Here is a 22,097-nt window from a genome sequence, read left to right as displayed (position 1 = left end):
ATACACTGTACTAGTGCCGACATTGTGCATGCTCTGTTGCCTGTGTCTATGTGCCTGTGGTTCTGTCAGTGTGATCATGTGATGTATCTGACCCCAGGAATGTGTCAATAAAGTTTCCCCTTCCTGGGACAATGAATTCACGGTGTTCTTATTTCAATTTCCAGGAGTGTATTTGAATTTGAATCTCTGGCGCAGAGTAACAACTGAAAGAGCTGAAAATGAAATAAGTCGCCATGTCCGGACAGAAGCCCATATCGGTTTTACAAAGAATACTTTATGGCATTGGATACTCACTTATCTTGCATTTAACGCGAATCTCTCGCCCAGCGCAAAGTCGCAAGCGGCTGGAAAAAAGTGCAGGTGATTTCCCTGCGTAAAAAGAGTAAAAGATTTACCCGGAAAACTATAGATCGATCTCCTTAACATCGGTTTGCTGCAGAATTCGCAACATATTCTGAGTTCGAATATAATAAATTTCCTAGCCACCGAAAAGCTCATGTCCACGTATCAGCATGGTTTTAGAAAGCATCGTTCATGCGAAACTCAGCTTGCACTTTTCTCACATGATATCCTGCGAACTATGAATGTACGGAAAAAGGCAGATCCTGTGTTTCTGGATTTTGCGAAAAGCATTTTACACGGTGCCCCTCTGCAGACTGTTAACGGAAGTACGAGCGTGTTGAATACGACATGTGAGTGGCTCGAAGACTTCTCAAGTAATAGAACCCAGTATGTTGTCGTCGATGGTGGGGCTTCATCAGAGACAGCAAAAAAAATGGTTCAGATGGCTCTGAGCACTATGGGACTTAACTTCTGAGGTCATCAGTCCCCTAGACTAAGAACTACTTAAACCTAACTAACCTAAGTATATCACACACAGCCATGCCCGACGCAGGATTCGAACCTGCGACCGTAGCGGTCGTGCGGTTCCAGACTGTAGCGCCTAGAACCGCTCGGCCACTCCGGTCGGCTCAGAGACAGCAGTATCGTCAGCAGTGCCCCAGGTGAATGTGACAGGAGCGCTATTATTTTCTGTTTACATAAATGATCTGGCAGACAGGGTGGCCAGCAGTCTGCGGTTGTTTGCTGGTGATGCTGTGGTATAAGTGCAGGCGTCGAATATGAGTGACTGTTGGATGATACAAGATGACATAGATGATCTTGCAGCTCTCGAAGAACGAAATTACAAAGAAATGCAGACCTTAGCTGCTTAGAGGCGTTGATAAATAATAACGGGTACAGTTGAAAACATGTCCCCCACCGGGACTCGAACCCGGAATCTCCTGCTTACATGGCAGACGCTCTATCTGACTGAGGCATCGAGGACAGAGAGGATAGAGCGACTGCAGGGACTTATCTCTGGCACTCTCCCCATGAAACGCGTATTTCCAACTTACTGTCCATACACTACATCTGTAGTGCCCCTGCACACTATACTCATTACTAGCGGAAGTCAATCTACCGATTCCTGCGAGAGTTTGAGCAATGTGAGTGCATTCGCACTGAAGAAGATCTTTGGCCCGTAAACCTTATCTGAATGAAGGTGGTTTCTGTTCTTTTGGACATGTCCTCGATGGCTCAGTTGGAGCCGGCACGGTAGCTCAGCGTGTTCGGTCAGAGAGCCGGTTGGCCTCTGTAATAAAAAACTGAGTGGAAGGATCAACCACCGAACTTGAACAGGATGTCTTGCGACGTCCGCAACGACCAAACACAACGATCAATAACGGAAAAAAAAAAAAAAAAAAAAAAAAAAGGTTGGATTGAGCGTCTGCCATGTGAGCAGGAGATCACGGGTTCAAGACCCGGACGGGGCACACATTTTCAACTGTCCCTGTTGATATTTATCAACGCCTGTAAGCAGCTAATGGTCTGGATTTCATTGTAAATTTCAATGACAGCTAGCTCTAAATGTAGAAGGATGTAATGCGGGTGAGTATGAAAAACTAACCCGTGATGTTCGGATACAGCCCTTGTTGTATCTTTCTTGGCGTCACCCTAAGGGATGTTACCTCGTTGTTCGTTTCAAGAATAGGGGAGAGAGTTTATGATTCATTCAGAAAGCAACTCCTAACAAGCGGCTAAGCCATTTCTTAACAGCATCCTTTCTTTCAGGCGAGCTAGTCCAGGAATGTATGGATGAAAAGCAGAAGAGAGGTACAGGCAAAATTCAAACTGCGACAGTAGGTCGTCAGTGCTGTCTGGCTAGCTCAGTTGGCAAGAGCATTGTCTGTGAAGGGGATCGTTCCATGGTCCCAGTACGGCAGACTCTTTGAATTTGTTAGCAAGTGTCAAGATCGTCGTTAATCTTCATTCCTGTCTACTCCTTCATTCAGATTAATTTCGTGTGTAGAATACAATTGTTATCAGTATACACAATAACCTTGAAACAAATAGCTAGAAGAATGTGCAACGTCTATGTTGTGCCCAGTGGCAACTCGTGCAAAATTTTACCAATGTGTTGCAATATGGTACAGGCCTACAGCCCTTTGACTTACAAGGTTAGTAATCGTATCTAAATTAAATATATTAATTTTTCGTATATAAATTGATCTGTTCAAGTACATTTAAATTTTATAATTAATCGCTTAACATTGCAATGATGAAATGGAAGGAAAAAAATATCGTAGAAGCAGGAATTGCTATTCAAAAATCCTACTTACTCCACGTGTAAATCTTTAGAGAGCGGTTTACCCTTTCTCCAGCTCAGTCAGGCGCAATACCCTAGGAACTTGAAAGAGGCATCTACCTGCTTGTACTCACATGGTTTGAGCCAAATAAGTGAGCCTCGTTCCACACTCTACTGCTAGTAGATGCACATTTGGAATGGATCTGCCTTATTATTTAAATGTCTCTTTCTCCTTCAAAGGTCTACTCGAAAAGGACATGCTTAGCTGAACATCTAGAGAAAATGCTTCGTATTAAATTTCCTCATACACTCGTTTTTTTAAATTTTTTTTTCACCATGAACAGCCTCTTGACTTACAAGGATAGTAATCGTAACTAAATTGTATACAGGGTGGTCCATTGATCGTGACAGGGCCAAATAACTCACGAAATAAGCGTCAAACGAAAAAACTACAAAGAACGAAACTTGTCTACCTTTAAGGGGGAAACCAGATGGCGCTGTGGTTGGCCCACTAGATGGCGCTGCCATAGGTCAAACGGATATCAACTGCGTTTTTTTTAAAATAGGAACCTCCATATTTTATTACATATTCGTGTAGTACGTAAAGAAATATGAATGTTTTAGTTGGACCACGTTTTTCGCTTTGTGATAGATGGCGCTGTAATAGTCACGAACATATGGCTCTCAATTTTAGACGAACAGTTGGTAACAAGTTGGTTTTTTAAATTAAAATACAGAACGTAGGTACGTTTGAATATTTTATTTCGGTTGTTCCAATGTGATACATGTACCTTTGTGAACTTATCATTTCTGACAACGCATGCTGTTATAGCGTGATTACTTGTAAATACCACATTAATGCAATAAATGCTCAAAATGATGTCCGTCAACCTCAATGCATTTGGCAATACGTGTAACGACATTCCTCTCAACAGCGAGTAATTCGCCTTCCGTAATGTTCGCACATGCATTGACAACGCGCTGACGCATGTTGTCAGGTGTTGTCGGTGGATCACGATAGCAAATATCCTTCAACTCTCCCCACAGAAAGAAATCCGGGACGTCAGATCCGGTGAACGTACGTGCCATGGTATGGTGCTTCGACGACCAATCCACCTGGCATGAAATATGCTATTTAATACTGCTTCAACCGCACAAGAGCTATGTGCCGGACATGCACCATGTTGGAAGTACATCGCCATTCTGTCATGCAGTGAAACATCTTGTAGTAACATCGGTAGAACATTACGTAGGAAATCAGCACCATTTAGATTGCCATCGATAAAATGGGGACCAATTATCCTTTGACGCTTATTTCGTGAGTTATTTGGCCCTGTCACGATCATTGGACCACCCTGTACACAATTTAGTTACGATTATGCCGCACCATACAGTAACCCGCCAAGGTCGCTGATGTTCCATGTGTCGTAGCCATCGTGGATTTTCTGTTGCCCAATAGTGCATATTATGCCGGTTTCTCTTGTGCCCAGTGGCAGAACTGTACATGACGTTCAGATTCGTCGCCGTGCAATTCTTGGTGCATAGAAAGAAATATGGTACGGGCGCAATCTATGTTGATGTAGCATTCTCAACACCGACGTTTTTGAGATTCCCGATTCTCGCACAGTTTGTCCGCTACTGATGTGCGGATTAGCCGCGACAGAAGCTAAAACACATACATGGGCATCATCATTTGTTGCAGGTCATGGTTGACGTTTCACATGTGGCTGAACACTTCCTGTTTCCTTAAATAACGTAAGCATTCGGCGAACGGTCCGGACACTTGGATGATGTCGTCCAGGATACCGAGCAGCATACATAGCACACGCCCGTTGGGCATTTTGATCACAATAGCCATACACCAATACGATATCGACCTTTTCCGCAATTGGTAAACGGTCCATTTTAACACGGGTAATGTGTCAAGAAGCAAATACCGTCCGCACTGGTGGAATGTTACGTGATGCCACGTACTTCCCCTTTTCTGACTATTACAGCAGCATCTATCACAAAACGAAAAAGTGGTCCAATTAAAACATTCATATTTCCTTACGTACTACACGAATATGTAATATAAAATGGTGGTTCCTGTTTTAAAAAAAACAGCAGTTGATATCCGTTTGACCTATGGCAGCGTTATTTAGCAGGCCAACCATAGCTCCATCTGGTTTCCGCCTTCAAGCTAGACGACTTTCGTTCTTTGTAGTTTTTTCGTTTGACGCTTATTTCGTGAGATATTTGGCCCGGTCACTATCAATGGGGCCACCCTGTATGTTAATTTTATAACATGAATTGAAATGTCGAAATATATTTTAATTTTGTAGTTAATCTTTTAATATTGTGAGGGATAAAATTAAATGAATTCTTCTCTGAGTTGTTCGTAGTGCGGCTGACCACCATTTAAGCACTTGGTTCAAATGGCTCTGAGCACTATGGGACTTAACATCTGAGGTCATCAGTCCCCTAGAACTTAGAACGATTTAAACCTAACTAACCTAAGGACATCACACACATCCATGCCCTAGACAGGACTAGAACCAGCGACCGTAGCGGTCGCGCGGTTCCGGACTGAAGCGCCTAGAACCGCTCGGCCACCGAGGCCGGCATTTCAGCACTCAACGTTGGTTTCCAGTTATCTTGAAGAGTGCGTTACAAAACATGTATTTGTCCGTTTTATTTGCATAGGTTGCATTTGAAAAAAAAAATAGTCGCAATTTTAATGTGGTTTCCGGCTCGCATTCGAATATAAATGGCGTAATTTTACCACCATTCATTCTAAAAGAATTGACGTAGTTTTAGCGCGATATTTATAGCGTGCACGTGAGAACCCGGGGCCGTTGAACGTCCCATTGGGACAGTTGCGAAGGCAGCGGCGTGGCTCGGTAAGCACGAGCGATCGCGGCGCCGTGTCTTTCGACGCTAGGTCCTCACGGCGAGCCGACTATGAAATATGATTTATGTAAATTAGCCCGTGTCTCCTCTTGTCCGCCCGCGCCATGGCAAACAAACAACCCAATTATGCCCTCTCGACAAACGAGAGGCCTGTTATCTCGTCTTAGTAGGTGCATAAATAAACAATGGCGCGTCGGTGTGTAAACGCTGGCCGCCAGTTAACTGGCTGTGTCCACAGGCGGGCCAATTCACGCCCGCGGGCCGCAATTTGCTCTGCCGGCGCACTCAATAATCATACCGCTAAATCCCACGGCGACGTCGTGTTTGCATTGTCACTTTAAGTGATGCGCGTGAGTTATTGCAGGAAAGAATAATAATGTTTGGTGACAGAACAGATGTATCAGTATACAGTCTTTAGTGGCTTTACTACTTAATAACAAATAAACTGTCCAGATGACACAGAACATTTATTGCGTTTCGGCGTATGAAAAAGTACAAAAAATGTCACACATGTGAAATGGAAAATAAGACATAAAACAATGCAAAACATTAACCATTTACTATAAAACTATAGCAAGTGAACATGTAGGAAGGATATTAATATGACAGTTCTATCAGGACTCTAGGACGAGGTAATTCCCCTTGAAACAGCCTTCGCAGACTCACTTGTGAAGTCACTGTAGTCCCCATGGGATCCACAAACAATGTTCCGGAAAAGCTGATAACATGTCCTACTACCTAGAGAACCGTGTGTGAGTTGAAGTACTTCAGAGTAAAGGAATCGCAAAAGCGCAGAACTCGTATCTCTGTTATTCTAGAGAAGTACTTATTTTTGGATATGGCATTGGTACATACGTTAATCTAGTATGTCTGTGAAGTACATAGAATTGGATTGGTTCTGTGGCAGGCGGTTGTATACATTCGTATTATTCAACCACGTTATCCATCAATTGTGGTTTGGGCATATTTTCTACATAATTTTCATAAACTTCTTAAGAATGACCTTGTTTGAAGACGGGTCCACAGTCACTATGAATTTCTTAAAGGACTCCATGCCAGCTTCAACTGTTAAGTTTCAGTTCATTTACTCACAATTTCATTATTAAGTCATTTTTCAGTACCATTCGGCAGATGTTTGGCCATCAAATATCTGATACGACAAATACTGCTACAGTGGCCTCCGTATGTATGTACTGTACATGCATATCATCACTTACATTATGTTGGTACAAGTAGCAGACCTGAAAACAAGACAAGTAGAAAAAAGTCAATAAGTTGTTTATTATATCAAAAGTAATATCTTAGCTGTTAGCTGCATCCCAGTGTGAGACAAGACAGTCTATACCACCATGAAAAAATGTCTATGGTTGCCTACGGAATCATGATGTTACCCAGCCGTGCACCTCTTGGTGCGAAGCAAATGTCTTTCTTCAGGGCTCCAAAAACAGGGAAATTACGTGGGAAGAGATCGAGATTGTATGGAGAATACGTAAGGGCTTCCCAGCGAAGATTCTAAAGCATACTCGAAATCTTGGAAACGTGTGGGTGCGCCCTGAAGAAAGACACCTGTAGCCGTTGATTTGCTTCAGACGAAGAGGAGCACGCCTGGGTACGATCACGTGTCTGTGGGTGAATACAGATATTTTTCCATGAAAAAAGTGACTGCCTCGTCTGACACTGGGATAAATGTATTAAAAGTTATGACGATTTATTTTGAAGTAATAAATAGTTTACTTACATCTTTCCGTTTGCCTCATTTCATTTGACTGCCCATACACTTTTGAAATATACTAGGCGCATTCTCTGAAAATTATTTCGAGCAGTCAGTTCAAGAGCCCACTCGAATAGTAAACGGTGGTGAAAACACACTTGACCTCTTAGCAACAAATAATTCTGAGCTTAAAACGAGCATCAAAACGGGTGCAGGAATTAGTGAACACAGGGTTGTCGTAGCGAGACTGAATGTTTCATTCCCAACCCCCCCCCCCCCCCCCAAAAAAAATAAAAAAAATACACCTATTCATAAAAACAGATAAAAATTCACTTGACACCTTCCTAAGAGATACTCTTTCCAAATTAACAATGTAAGTGAAGACCAGATGCAGCTTGAATTCAAAGAAATAGTGTTGATAGCAACTGAAAGATTTATACCAAATAAATTAACAAACGACGGAGCTGATCCCTCTTGGTACACAAAAAACGGATCAGAACACTGTTGCAGATACAATGAAAAGAGCTTGCCTAATTTAAACGAACGCAAAATCTCCTAGATTGGCAATCTCTTACAAAAGCTCGAAATTTAGGGCAGACTTCGATGCGAGATGCTTTTTCTAGAAGCCTGGCAAAAAATTCAAAGAGATTCTGGTCGTATGTAAAGTATGCTAGCGCAATACACAATCACTGCCTTCTCTGTGCGATAGCAATGGAAATGCTGTCGACGATAGTGCTGCCAAATTAAAATTACTTAATACATTCCTCCGAAATTTCTTCACCAAAGTAAGCGATGTAAATATTCCAGAATTCGAATCAAGAGCAGCTGTCGACATGAGTAACTTAGAAGTAGATATCCTCGGAGCAATGAAGCAACGTCATCGCTTAATAAAAGCATGTCTGCCGGTCCAGACTGTATACCAATTGGGTTCCGTTTACAGTATGCTGATGCAATAGCTCCATACTTAACAATCACATACAACCGCTCTCTCGAAGAAAGATCCGTACCCAAAGACTGGAAAGTTGCACAAATCACACCAATATTCAAGAAAGTAATAGGAGTAATCCACAAAATTATAGGCTCATCTCATTAACGTCGATTTGAACCAGGATTTTGGAGCAAATATGATTTACCTCGAAGAGAACGGTCTATTGACACATGTTCAATGCAGATTTAGAAAACATCGTGCGTGTCAAACACAGCTAGCTCTTTATACAAACGATGTGTTGAGGCTGTTGGAAGGGATTTCATGATTCCCTATTTCTAGCTTTCCAGAAGACTTTTGGCACTGTAGTACACAAGTGACTTGTAGTGAAAGTGCGTGCTTATGGAATATCGTCTCAGTTATGTGACTGGATTCGTGATTTCCTGTCACCAGTTCGTACTAATTGACGGAAAGTCATCGAGAAAAACAGATGATTTCTGGCGTTCCCCAAGGCCATCTGTCGCTCCTTATCTATGTAGATGATTTAGGACACAATCTGAGCAGTCGTCTTACATTATTTGTCGATGATACTGTTCCGTTGGTTCAAATGGCTCTAAGCACTATGGAACTTAACATCTGAGGTCATCAGTCCCCCAGACATAGAACTATTTAAACTTAACTAACATAAGGACATCACACGAATCCATGCCCGAGGAGGATTCGAACCTGCGACCATAGCAGCAGCGCGGTTCCGGACTGAAGCGCCTAGAAACGCTCGGACACAGCGGCCGGCGATGATACTGTCGTTTATCGCTTAGTAAAGTCATCAGAAAGCAAGCCAAATTGCAAAACGATTTATAAAAGATATCTGTGTGGTGCGTAAATTGGCAATTGACCCTAAATAATGAAAAGTCTGAGCTCATCCACATGAGTGGTAAAAGGAATCCGTTAAACTTTGGTTACACGATAAATCAGTCAGGTCTACACACCGTAAATTCAACTAGATACCTAGGAATTACAATTACGAAGAAATTAAATTGGAAAGAACACGTAGAAAAGAAAGTTGTGCGGAAGGCAAACCAAAGACTGCGTTTTATTGGCAGAACTCTTACAAGGGAAGCTCCCCATCGCACCCCCCTCAGATTTAGTTATAAGCTGGCACAGTGGATAGGCCTTGAAAAACTGAACACAGATCTATCGAGAAAACAGGAAGAAGTTGTGTGGAACTATGAAAAAAATAAGCAAAATATACAAACTGAGTAGTCCATGTGCAAGATAGGCAACATCAAGGAAAGTGAGAGCTCAGAAACGCCGTGGTCCCGTGGTTAGTGTGAGTAGGTGGGGACCGAGAGGGCCTGGGTTCAAGTCTTTCCTTGAGTGAAGAGTTTAATTTTTATTTTTGACAATTTGTAACCAGTGTCGTATAGAATATATCAGACGTGTTTTCCTGTGGAGGAATTGGTTGACCAATGACCTTGCGATCAAATGTTTTCGGTTCCCATTGGAGAGGCACGTCCTTTCGTCTACTAATCGCACCGTTTTGCGGTGCGGTAGCAAAACACAGACACTAAACTTATTACAGTGAACAGAGACGTCAATGAACGAACGGACAGATCATAACTTTGCCAAAATAAATTTTTCACACGAGGGAAGATTTGAACCAAGGATCTCTCGTTCCGCAGCTGCTCACGCTAACCACGGGACCACGGTGCTCCTAAGCTCACGCTCACCATGATGCTGCATATGTCGCACATGGACTACTCCGTTTGTATATTTTGCTTATTTTTTTCATAGTTCCACACAACTTCTTCCTGTTTTCTCGCTCGATTGATCTGTGTTCAGTTTTTCAAGGCCTATCCACTGTGCCAACATATAACTAAATCTGTGGGGGGTGCGATGGGGAGGTTCCCTTGTTAGTAAATGCAACAGATCTGCTAAAGAGACTGCGTACACTATGCTTGTCTCTCCTCCTCTGGAGTACTGCTGCGCGGCCTGGGGCCCTTGTCGGATAGTATTAACGGAGTACATTGAGAAAGTTCAAAGAAGAACAGCACGTTTTTTATTATCGTGAAATAGGGGAGAGACTGTCACGGATACGATAGGGAAATGGTATGGGCAACCTTGAAGAGAAAGGGAGTTGGAAAGCAAAGACTTGAAGTCATCCAGGCAGTGAGTGAGAAAAGCTCTAGTTGTGTGCAGGCACCAGTTGGAAGAACTGAATGGTTTAAGAATGTTACGGGACTAATACAAGGAGGTGTGATATCACCCGTACTATTTACAATGGTGATGGATGAAATAGTCAAAGAGACGAAAGAAGCTCATAGAGGGAGGGAGATGAAGCTGTTACTATTTGCTGCTGATATTGTGGTGTACGGAACAAGCAGTAAGGAGGTACAAAAACAAATATACATCCTAGATGATAAGGTCGAGAAATATGGAATAAAATTTAGTGTGGAGAAAAGCACGGTGGTAACCAGAGGGGATAGAAAGGGCAACGGACAATTTCATATTAAGGGACGGAATATTGAAATAGTGGACAACTTTAAGTATCTAGGAAGTTTATTAATGGGGAATGCTCGTTTGGAGACAGAAATTAGGAAAAGAATACAACAGAGTAGTACATTTTACCAGTGGTGGTGGTGGTGGTGGTGGTTAGTGTTCAACGTCCCATCGACAACGAGGTCATTAGAGACGGAGCGCAAGCTCGGGTTAGGGAAGGATTGGGAAGGAAATCGGCCGTGCCCTTTCAAAGGAACCATCCCGGCATTTGCCTGAAACGATTTAGGGAAATCACGGAAAACCTAAATCAGAATGGCCGGAGACGGGATTGAACCGTCGTCCTCCCGAATGCGAGTCCAGTGTGCTAACCACTGCGCCACCTCGCTCGGTTTTTACCAGTGTGTGAGAGGCTTGGTGTGGGGAAGGGAAGTGCCAATGAGGTGCAAGCTGGTGCTACACAAGACTTACTTCACACCCATGTTAATTTACGGCTCACAGACTTGGACTATGACTAGAAGAGAGGAGAGTAGGATACAATCCAGTGAAATGAAGTTTCTGAGAAGTATGCTAGGGAAGACGAGGAGAGACAGAGTGTAAAATGAAGATGTTAGGAAATTGGAGTGGAGAAGTTGAAAAAATTAGATTAAAATGGTTTGAGCATGTGACGAGGATGGGACAGGGAATAATACCAAGAAGAATGGTGGAGTTCAAGATTGAGGGCAAAAGGCCAAGAGGAAGACCGAGAAAAAGATGGATTGATGCAATGAAGATGAGCCTAAGGAGGAGAAACTTGCTATGGAACCAAATTGTAGAAGAAGAATGGTGGAAAGGCCGAGTAAAGTGGAGAAGTACCATTGGTAGTCCAACCCGACCAGATGTTGGATAGAGGGAAACGAAGATGATGATTATTCTTGTGATAATTTGAATGGTTATTGTGTGATGAGTGTTGTTCCATTGTTTATAATGTCTCTGACCTCTCCCCATAAGCCAGCCGGTGTGGCCGTGCGGTTCTAGGCGCTTCAGTCTGGAACCGCGTGACCGCTACGGTCGCAGGTTCGAATCCTGCCTCGGGCATGGATGTGTGTGATGTCCTTAGGCTAGTTAGGTTTAAGTAGTTCTAAGTTCTAGGGGACTGACGACCACAGATGTTAAGTCCCATAGTGCTCAGAGCCATTTGAACCACTTTTTTCTCCCCATAAATTTGTTTGTGTTAGCTACATACCGAAGGACTTGCTTGATAGCAAGAAGTCGTCAGTGGAAATGGTGACTACAATTGGGAGTTGGGATATTTTCTTAGGTTTACACACTGCACAAAAGAAAGTAATTATGTTCATGTTTATTGCCCACATGTGAGCATCTAATACTTGTTTTCTTAAACAGTAAATTTTACTACAAAATTAATTCGAGTTTTAGAATAACAGTTATATTTGTTCAGTGGAAAATGTTCCACCCACAAAATCATTTTCCTAGATGTGGTTTTTGAATTTGTTGAACTCCGTCAGCTTGTGTACCAACGGTTCATCATGCTGTTCGTGTGATATGTTCACTTCCTAATCACCGCCACGTGATCAGCCATCAGCCGTATCATAACAATTCTAGCAGAGCGCGTTTTTAGCGGTGCTGTACACACCTTCCGGCAGGGTTTAGCAGTGAGCTGTGCTTGTGGTTGCAGGTGGGCGGCCTCGGTGTGCGGGGAAGAGTGTCCGGAGAAGGCGGCGTGCCAGCGGCTGCGGGGACACCGCGTCGTCTGCTCCGGAGGGCTGCACCAGTTCGCCACGACCGCCGCGTGAGTAGCTGCCAGAAGCACCGTAACGGCGCTCCTAGACATTTTCCCCGCGAAAGCCCTTCTTTTATTTAGCAACTACTGATACGGTATAAAAATAGCGCAAATGCAGCGAATCTGGACGAAAACGATGTCTACAAAATAAAGGATAATATCCAAAGTGGAAACTTAAAGAAATTCATCATAAATATTACTCTTTAATATGTTAACAGAATCTGAAGTGTCACTTTTTGCACAATAGAGACCGGTTTCGTTCGGTTTCGGTACATCTCTGAGTCTGTTAAAATTTATGTTAAACCTGATAATGAATTTAAAACAGGGGCGGCAACGGCTTGCCAAACTCCGGATGTGCCGCATGCAGGCGAAGGTTCGGCCTGTTCCGGATTTGCTCGGTCCTTCTCGGAAGTGCTCGGAACTGCGCGTAGTATAGCGGCGTGGCATATCCCGTCGGCAGAACTCTCTTCACATCGACAGAATGGTGTTTTCTGAGTTATTTATGCTATATCATTTGTTCGTGGCACGAAGGACGTTCACAGGTCCAGTGGCACAGAAAGAGGCCGTCTAGCGCTCTGTCGTCACAAGCGTTTAAAAGTGAATGAAGAGAGGGGTGAGAATGTTCACTGTCTATTATGCAGTCGCATAAGCGACGGATACTGCAAATGTGCCATGAAACGATGTTACAGCACAGTTACACCCGAATCCGTGTGCTAGCCACTGCGCCACCTCGCTCGGTGACACAGGATTCATTGTTCTGTACACCAAGAAGTTCATTCTGCTAAATTTTCAGGCATACGGCACATGAAGAAATGGATGGTATGAATACTAAATTTCTGAAATTGCACGCAGCTCTTAACTGTCACTTGCAACAGGTTTCGATGGATTTGTGCTATGAGCTTGGAGACTTGGTTAAGGCAAGGAGCATGGCTACGACGATTTTTCGATGTAAAACTCGTTTTTGTTGAATTTGTGAATGAGAAAGGAGTGCAGGAACGAAAATTAGAACAATCGAAATGGATTGCAAACCTGGCATTTTAAGTGGACTTGACTGCACAGTGCCAACAGTAAGACATTGTGAGATGAGAAACAACTTCTTGCTGATTTGATGGGGATGCATTTAAAAACAAAATCGCGTTTTTGAGGCGACACATTCTGACAAACACAGTCCAGTTCCTTAAGCTCACTGGTGTCAAAGAAAACGCGAGGTTTGAAGAATTCATTGTGCCCTTAAAAGAATTACAAGTATAGTTTCCCAAACTTTTTGAGGAGAACTGCCAGTCGTACCCTGTTTTAGAGCTGTTTCCGAGAACTTTTGCCTTTTCAGCTGATAACTACCCTGTCCATGTACAGATGTAACCGACTGATCTGCAACGTAACTCCCGTTTTGAAGACTAATCTTTTTGCCTTAAAACTATGCAGTACGTCTACATTCGTTTTCTCACTCAAAGTTTCCACGGCTACATAATGAGGTTGTAGAAGTGTTACAATATTTCGATCAGCATATTTGTGTAAAGGACCTTTTTTCGATTGTGACACTAAATAAGTCACGATTGCATGTCAGCCTGAGTGCGAAAATGTGTGACATGGTCTGTGTCTGCCCGTATGCCAGCAGTCTATACCAGACAAAAATTATGTCTTCAGTGCCAAAAATAATTAAATAAAACTGAAAATTTGTTTTTGTGATCTATTTTGTTGAGAATTTTTAAATACATTGGAGCGCCAAAGAAACTGGTATAGGCATCCGTATTCAAATACAGAGATACGTAAACAGGCAGAATATGGCGCTGCGGTCGGCAACTCCTATATAAGACAACGAGTGTCTGGCGCAGTTGTTAGATCGGTTACCGCTGTTAAAATGGCAGGTTAACAAGATTTAAGTGAATTTCACGTGGTGTTATAGTAAGCGCACGAACGAAGGGACACAGCATCTCCGAGATACCGATGAAGTGGGGTTTCCCCGTACGACCACTCCACGATTGTGCCGTAAATATCACGACTCCGGTGAAAGATCAAATCTCTGACATAGCTGCGGAAGGTAAAATATCCTGCAAGATCAGGACCGACGACGGCTGAAGAGAATCGTTCAACGTGACAGGAGTGCAACCCTTCCTCAAATTGCTGCAGATTTCAATACTAGGCCATCAATAAGTATCAGCGTGCGAGCCATTCAACGAAACATCATCGACACGGGCTTTCGGAGCCGAAGGCACAGTCGTGTACCCTTGATGATTTCACGACACATAGCTTTACGCCTCACCTGGGCCCGTCAACACCGACATTGGAATGTTGATGACTGGAAATACGTTGCCTGTTGGGACGAGTCTCGTTTCAAATTGTATCGAGCGGATGGACTTGTACGGGAACGCAAACAATTCCGTGAATCCATAGACCATGTACGTCATCAGGGGACTATTCAAGCTCATACTGTTGGAGTGATATGGCATCCCTGATACGTCTAAATACGACTCTGACAGGTGACAAGTACGTAAGCATACTCTCTGATTCCATTGTGCATTCTGAAGGACTTGGGAAATTACAACCGGACAGTGCGACACCCCACATGTCCAGAATTGCCAAAGAGTGGCTCCAGAAACACTCTTCTGTTCAAACACTTCCGCTCGCCACCGAACTCCCCAGACATGAAAATTATTGAGCATATCTGGGTTGCCTTGCAACATACTGTGCAGAAGAGACCTCCACCTCCCCGTATTCTTACGGATTTATGGGCAGCCTTGCAGGGTTCATGGTGTCAGTACCCTCCAGCACTATTTCAGACATTAGTCTGGTCCAAGCCACACAATATTAGACAAGTGTGCCAGTTTCTGTGGCTCTTCGATGTATAAAACGAAGTCATATGCAGTGAGACTGCACTGACAATTAAAAGAAGTGAATTCGCGGGTTTCCTCCTCTCCCCCCTCCCCATAGTGTGCTGTGACAGTGGGGGAAATGTGCACCTAGGCTGAGCACTATAGCACTTGTGCCAGGGCACGGCGCGCAAGTCGAATTCTTGGTCACCTCTGTCCTAAATCATGAGCTCACCTGATAAAATGTTGGTCACCCCTTTAAAAGAGCATGCTGGTCGCTTTCGAGTGCCATAGATGGAGTAGAACTGGTACCCAGCGGACACATGACTCCTCCCCACTCATGTTAATCATAGCAGTGCAGTCAGTTGTAGAGACTCATTGCAGTAAGATTGGTCGACGTGGAGATTTGACAGGTTCACTGAAAGGCGCTGTCGGCTTTGGACGTGCCCATGACCGTACCATGAATAAAGTTCCCCAGTTTGTTGGTGTATCAGCACGGACTGTCCAACCTGACTACAAGCCAAGATTTACAGCTTGCAGCCATATAACGTGGCGTGAGAACAGTGGTCGAACCAGAGAGGATTGTCACGCCTTGTCACCGGCAGTCGATTTCAAACCCAACAGGTTTTGATGGTCCGTTTCAACCATTTTCCGAGTGAACGTTGCGAGAGCAGAACTGCATACAAAGGACATTTAGAGTCGGCTACTTCGCAGAAAGCCATTGCTCACAGTGGCACATAAACCTGCGCGTATTCAAACCACACAGGAACTGCACATAATCTGTCTGGAGGTGTGTAGTGTGTTTACTCTTTTACCAAATGGTGCAAACGACCCAGGTGTTTAACTTGCAATATGTGGAGGGTGTAGGTCACACACGGCAGTTGGTCCGTCATATTTTGGTAGTATATTTTGTACCACGGCAAGAGCCCACTTATTCAGGGTACCGTTAAAATGAATAAAATTTTGTTTCAACATTTTCGGTCGCGATGTATTGTCCTTTTATTCACATCTTCACGATGATACTGTGGACTCTCCCGTCTTCACCTACAGCCGTCTTCTCGAGGCTGCATGCATACAGTCTTGGTTGATGAACACATGGGCAACGTATCACACCCCGTCTGCCCCTTACATCATCACCAGGTTTTAACCTCACAGAAAATATCTGGATCCTTTTGTAACAGTGGATGAAATGTGTAAATCAACATCGTCGCAGTCTGTTAGCTGTGCACGATTTAATCATCAGTGAGTGGCTTCCGTTGGATATGACATACCTGAAGAAATATGTAAATTTTCTTCTCCTCCGAATATTTTCCATTATAAAGGGTGACGACGGTGTTACCTGGTATTAACTTATTGTCTCCTGGGCGTTGGGAAGTTTTTTGTACGATGTGCTTATTATAAAATAAAACTGTATATACCACACTGCAGGGCAACCAGTCACTTCGAAATGCTGTAAACACTGAACCGAACCATAAAGAAGCTCTTTGAAGACGCACACTGAAATACAAGCTATGTTCGCTATATAAATTGCAAGGTATTTAAATTTTTAGTTGCTCGTGACTTACTGTTTGGTCCTGCGAACGAGTGAAAGCATGGGTAAACTAAAGCCGTTATTTAACCGGGATGCATGCATGGCTACTATACGGCATAATGACAATGGCATCCTCTTGAGTAAAATTTTCCAGCATTTGGATCTCCGGGTGGGGAGTAATCAGAAAAACGTCCTCATCACACGTTCTACGGGTCATGGCGTGGCACGTTTCATCGATTTCTTAATCGGGTATCTACATCTACATCTACATCTATACTCCGCGAGCCACCTTACGGTGTGTGGCGGAGGGTACTTATTGTACCACTATCTGATCCCCCCTTCCCTGTTCCATTCACGAATTGTGCGTGGGATGAACGACTGCTTGTAAGTCTCCGTATTTGCTCTAATTTCTCGGATCTTTTCGTTGTGATCATTACGCGAGATATATGTGGGCGGTAGTAATATGTTGCCCATCTCTTCCCGGAATGTGCTCTCTCGTAATTTCGATAATAAACCTCTCCGTATTGCGTAACGCCTTTCTTGAAGTGTCCGCCACTGGAGCTTGTTCAGCATCTCCGTAACGCTCTCGCGCTGACTAAATGTCCCCATGACGAATCGCGCTGCTTTTCGCTGGATCATGTCTATCTCTTCTATTAATCCAACCTGGTAAGGGTCCCATACTGATGAGCAATACTCAAGAATCGGACGAACAAGCGTTTTGTAAGCTACTTCTTTCGTCGATGAGTCACATTTTCTTAGAATTCTTCCTATGAATCTCAACCTGGCGCCTGCTTTTCCCACTATTTGTTTTATGTGATCATTCCACTTCAAATCGCTCCGGATAGTAACTCCTAAGTATTTTACGGTCGTTACCGCTTCCAATGATTTACCACCTATGGCATAATCGTACTGGAATGGATTTCTGCCCCTATGTATGCGCATTATATTACATTTATCTACGTTTAGGGAAAGCTGCCAGCTGTCGCACCATGCATTAATCCTCTGCAGGTCCTCCTGGAGTACGTACGAGTCTTCTGATGTTGCTACTTTCTTGTAGACAACCGTGTCATCTGCAAATAGCCTCACGGAGCTACCGATGTTGTCAACTAAGTCATTTATGTATATTGTAAACAATAAAGGTCCTATCACGCTTCCCTGCGGTACTCCCGAAATTACCTCTACATCTGCAGATTTTGAACCGTTAAGAATGACATGTTGTGTTCTTTCTTCTAAGAAATCCTGAATCCAATCACAAACCTGGTCCGATATTCCGTAAGCTCGTATTTTTTTCACTAAACGTAAGTGCGGAACCGTATCAAATGCCTTCCTGAAGTCCAGGAATACGGCATCAATCTGCTCGCCAGTGTCTACGGCACTGTGAATTTCTTGGGCAAATAGGGCGAGCTGAGTTTCACATGATCTCTGTTTGCGGAATCCATGTTGGTTATGATGAAGGAGATTTGTATTATCTAAGAACGTCATAATACGAGAACACAAAACATGTTCCATTATTCTACAACAGATTGACGTAAGCGAAATAGGCCTATAATTATTCGCATCTGATTTATGACCCTTCTTGAAAATGGGAACGACCTGCGCTTTCTTCCAGTCGCTAGGTACTTTACGTTCTTCCAGCGATCTACGATAAATTGCTGATAGAAAGGGGGCAAGTTCTTTAGCATAATCACTGTAGAATCTTAAGGGTATCTCGTCTGGTCCGGATGCTTTTCCGCTACTAAGTGATAGCAGTTGTTTTTCAATTCCGATATCGTTTATTTCAATATTTTCCATTTTGGCGTCCGTGCGACGGCTGAAGTCAGGGACCGTGTTACGATTTTCCGCAGTGAAACAGTTTCGGAACACTGAATTCAGTATTTCTGCTTTTCTTCGGTCGTCCTCTGTTTCGGTGCCATCGTGGTCAACGAGTGACTGAATAGGGGATTTAGATCCGCTTACCGATTTTACATATGACCAAAACTTTTTAGGGTTCTTGTTTAGATTGTTTGCCAATGTTTTATGTTCGAATTCGTTGAATGCTTCTCTCATTGCTCTCTTTACGCTCTTTTTCGCTTCGTTCAGCTTTTCCTTATCAGCTATCATTCGACTACTCTTAAACCTATGATGAAGCTTTCTTTGTTTCCGTAGTACCTTTCGTACATGATTGTTATACCACGGTGGATCTTTCCCCTCGCTTTGGACCTTAGTCGGTACGAACTTATCTAAGGCGTACTGGACGATGTTTCTGAATTTTTTCCATTTTTGTTCCACATCCTCTTCCTCAGAAATGAACGTTTGATGGTGGTCACTCAGATATTCTGCGATTTGTGCCCTATCACTCTTGTTAAGCAAATATATTTTCCTTCCTTTCTTGGCATTTCTTATTACACTTGTAGTCATTGATGCAACCACTGACTTATGATCACTGATACCCTCTTCTACATTCACGGAGTCGAAAAGTTCCGGTCTATTTGTTGCTATGAGGTCTAAAACGTTAGCTTCACGAGTTGGTTCTCTAACTATCTGCTCGAAGTAATTCTCGGACAAGGCAGTCAGGATAATGTCACAAGAGTCTCTGTCCCTGGCTCCAGTTCTGATTGTGTGACTATCCCATTCTATACCTGGCAGATTGAAGTCTCCCCCTATTACAATAGTATGATCACGAAACTTCTTCACGACGTTCTGCAGGTTCTCTCTGAGGCGCTCAACTACTACGGTTGCTGATGCAGGTGGTCTATAGAAGCATCCGACTATCATATCTGACCCACCTTTGATACTTAACTTAACCCAGATTATTTTACATTCGCATTCGCTAATAACTTCACTGGATATTATTGAATTCTTTACTGCTATAAATACTCCTCCACCATTGGCGTTTATCCTATCCTTGCGGTATATATTCCATTCTGTGTCTAGGATTTCGTATGTAGGTTAGAGACTTTAAACTGAAAAATGGGTAGGCTGAGGTTATATATAACGGGAATTAATGAATTACAGTGGCAGGAAGAACAGGACTTCTGGTAAGGTGAGTACAACGTTATCAACACAAAATCATGTAGCGGTAATATGGGAGCAGGCCTAATTATTGTCAAGAAAATAAGAATACAGATAAGTTCCATGGAGAGCACTGCGAACTCATTATCGTAGTCCAAATAGACACGAAAGCAACATCCATCACAAATGTCCAAATTTCTTCATGTTGCAGCCATCCAATGCAACTCCTGGCACTGATTTACTGTATCATAAGTTTGTATTAAATTAATTCGTTACTGCCACACTTAGCGCCACTTTCATTTATTTTGACACAAATAGTTCTGTAACTGAACTAACACGGTTCTTATTGTGAAACAGTGCGACAGTAGACTTCTAATGAAAGACATTTCCATAATTCATTTGAGACGGGTTTCCCCACTTGCGTCAAGTTTCCATCACGAATTCTATTGAATATACATCTTCAGATTTATATCTCTTGTTACATAGCCATCATTGTTTTTCTTATGAGCTCGAACCAAAATTAACAGAGTGCATTTCAAAATAGATCATCCAAATACAGCAGTAGCAGTTTTCTTGCCCTAACACTTGCTTTCCCTTCGTCAACAGAAGTTCACGCTACGTCAAAGCCCAACTTTTCCGTGTGTCATTATTATAATGTAGCCAGATTAGTCACTCGTAACGTGCAGTTACATAAACTGTAAAAATTTGTGGTATTTCAGCTATTTTTCGGTTTCCTTCTGTGTTTTTACTCAGATTACAGGTACGTACCTATTTCTGTGTTTGAATGATGCCAGATCGCAATAAAATTTTCGGAATTATGCTTTTACAAAGCCATCTACTGCAGAATACGAACAAACATTTTTCGAACCGTTTGTGTGGAATTTGTTACTTTCTTTAATTGCAAAAGTATGGTGTTGTGCGCGAAATTATCTCTTCTGCATAGGAGTAAAAGTCTGTTTTCTTCACTGAATCACGCAATTATTTTAAACGAATTTCTAACAGTGTTACTGGCAAAAGAAAACAGCAGTTGAATTTCTGTTATTACTTATCAAGCACCTTTAATATATTAAGTTTCAAATATACACACCCATAAATTTTAAAACGAATGTATGAACATGTTAGGAATACCTGATTTAGAGAGAAACCTGTACTCTGATGATGAGGATGATGTTTGGTTTGTGGGGCGCTCAAATGCGCGGTCATTAACGACCGTACAAAGTCCCAATTTTATCACAGTCCAATCTATTCACTGTCACGAACGATGATGATGATGATGATGATGATGAAATGATAAGGACAACACAAACACCCAGTCCCCAGGCAGAGGAAAATCCCCAAACCTGCCGGGTCGAACCCCGTGATCCAGAAGCAGCAACGCTAGAGCCACTTTTTTGTTCGATATTGTTCGTTGCGTTTGGTCCGGGCGGACGTCACAAGACATCCGTTCAACTTGATCGTTGATTCCTTGACTCAGTTAGATGGTAGCTAAACCCTCTGACCTAACACACTGAGCTACTGAGCCGGCTCCACGAGACCACGACCTGCGCACAACGTGCACTCTACATAGCCGTGTGCAGTGTATGGCAGGAAGTAGTTCCCATGGTACCCTATATTACAGTTTCTTCCCTTTTGCATCCCGCCTGGAGGGCGGCGCGTGAGTTTGCTCCTGTGATCTGCAAAATAGGCCGAATGAAGGAAGCGAGTAGGAGCAGGAGAGGTACTGCGTATAAAATTAAAGATGTTTACTATAGGCAAAAGCAAGTTGATAAATGGTTACATAACTTTGCGATGATGAGCACGTAGGTGCGAAGCCGTGTTCCCGACGTAAGTAGTACAAAGTCTCAAAAGCAAGCCAACGGACACTGAAGTTGATGATGATGATGATTGGTTTGTGGGGCGCTCAACTGCGCGGTTATGAGCGCCCGTACAAATTCCGAACCTTCGCTCAGCCCAATCTCGCCACTTTCATGATGATGATGAAATGATGAGGACAACACAAACACCCAGTCACCTCGAGGCAGGTGACCCCGTGCTCGGGAACCGAGAACGCGACCGCGAGACCACGAGCTGCGGACGCTGAAATTGAAGCGACGTATCCAGGCCGTCTGCTCTTGATGAAATGGGGTGAAAGCAGAGCGGCGCTCGTTGAGCTCCACAGCGTCGGCTAGACGGCGCTGTCGTCGGCGTAGTTCGTCCATTCTCGTAGTGCCAACCTACGAGTGTGCACCTACGCTCTGGCACCGGGACTATCGATACCACATTCCCGTTTTATTTGCGTACGGTTTGCGATAGTTAATCTACACGGTCAATCACATTAATGTCATCACCGCCTATGTTG

General features: G+C 43.3%; 1 protein-coding gene across 1 annotated transcript in view; it reads left to right on the top strand.

The window, feature by feature from the left end:
- The first annotated feature begins 10,260 nt into the window (after positions 1-10,260).
- The window catches only part of LOC124792512 (protein singed wings 2), a 129,018-nt gene continuing 117,181 nt past the window's right edge, over positions 10,261-22,097 (top strand). The window contains exons 1-2 of the mRNA XM_047257950.1: positions 10,261-10,805; positions 12,326-12,439. Of these exons, the coding sequence (XP_047113906.1) occupies positions 10,261-10,805; positions 12,326-12,439 (659 nt within the window). The remainder of the gene's footprint in view (positions 10,806-12,325; positions 12,440-22,097) is intronic.

Source organism: Schistocerca piceifrons, chromosome 1, assembly GCF_021461385.2.
Source record: "Schistocerca piceifrons isolate TAMUIC-IGC-003096 chromosome 1, iqSchPice1.1, whole genome shotgun sequence".
NCBI lineage: Eukaryota > Metazoa > Arthropoda > Insecta > Orthoptera > Acrididae > Schistocerca > Schistocerca piceifrons.
Note: the sequence above shows the minus strand (reverse complement) of the source record. Positions and strands in the feature narration are given on the sequence as shown.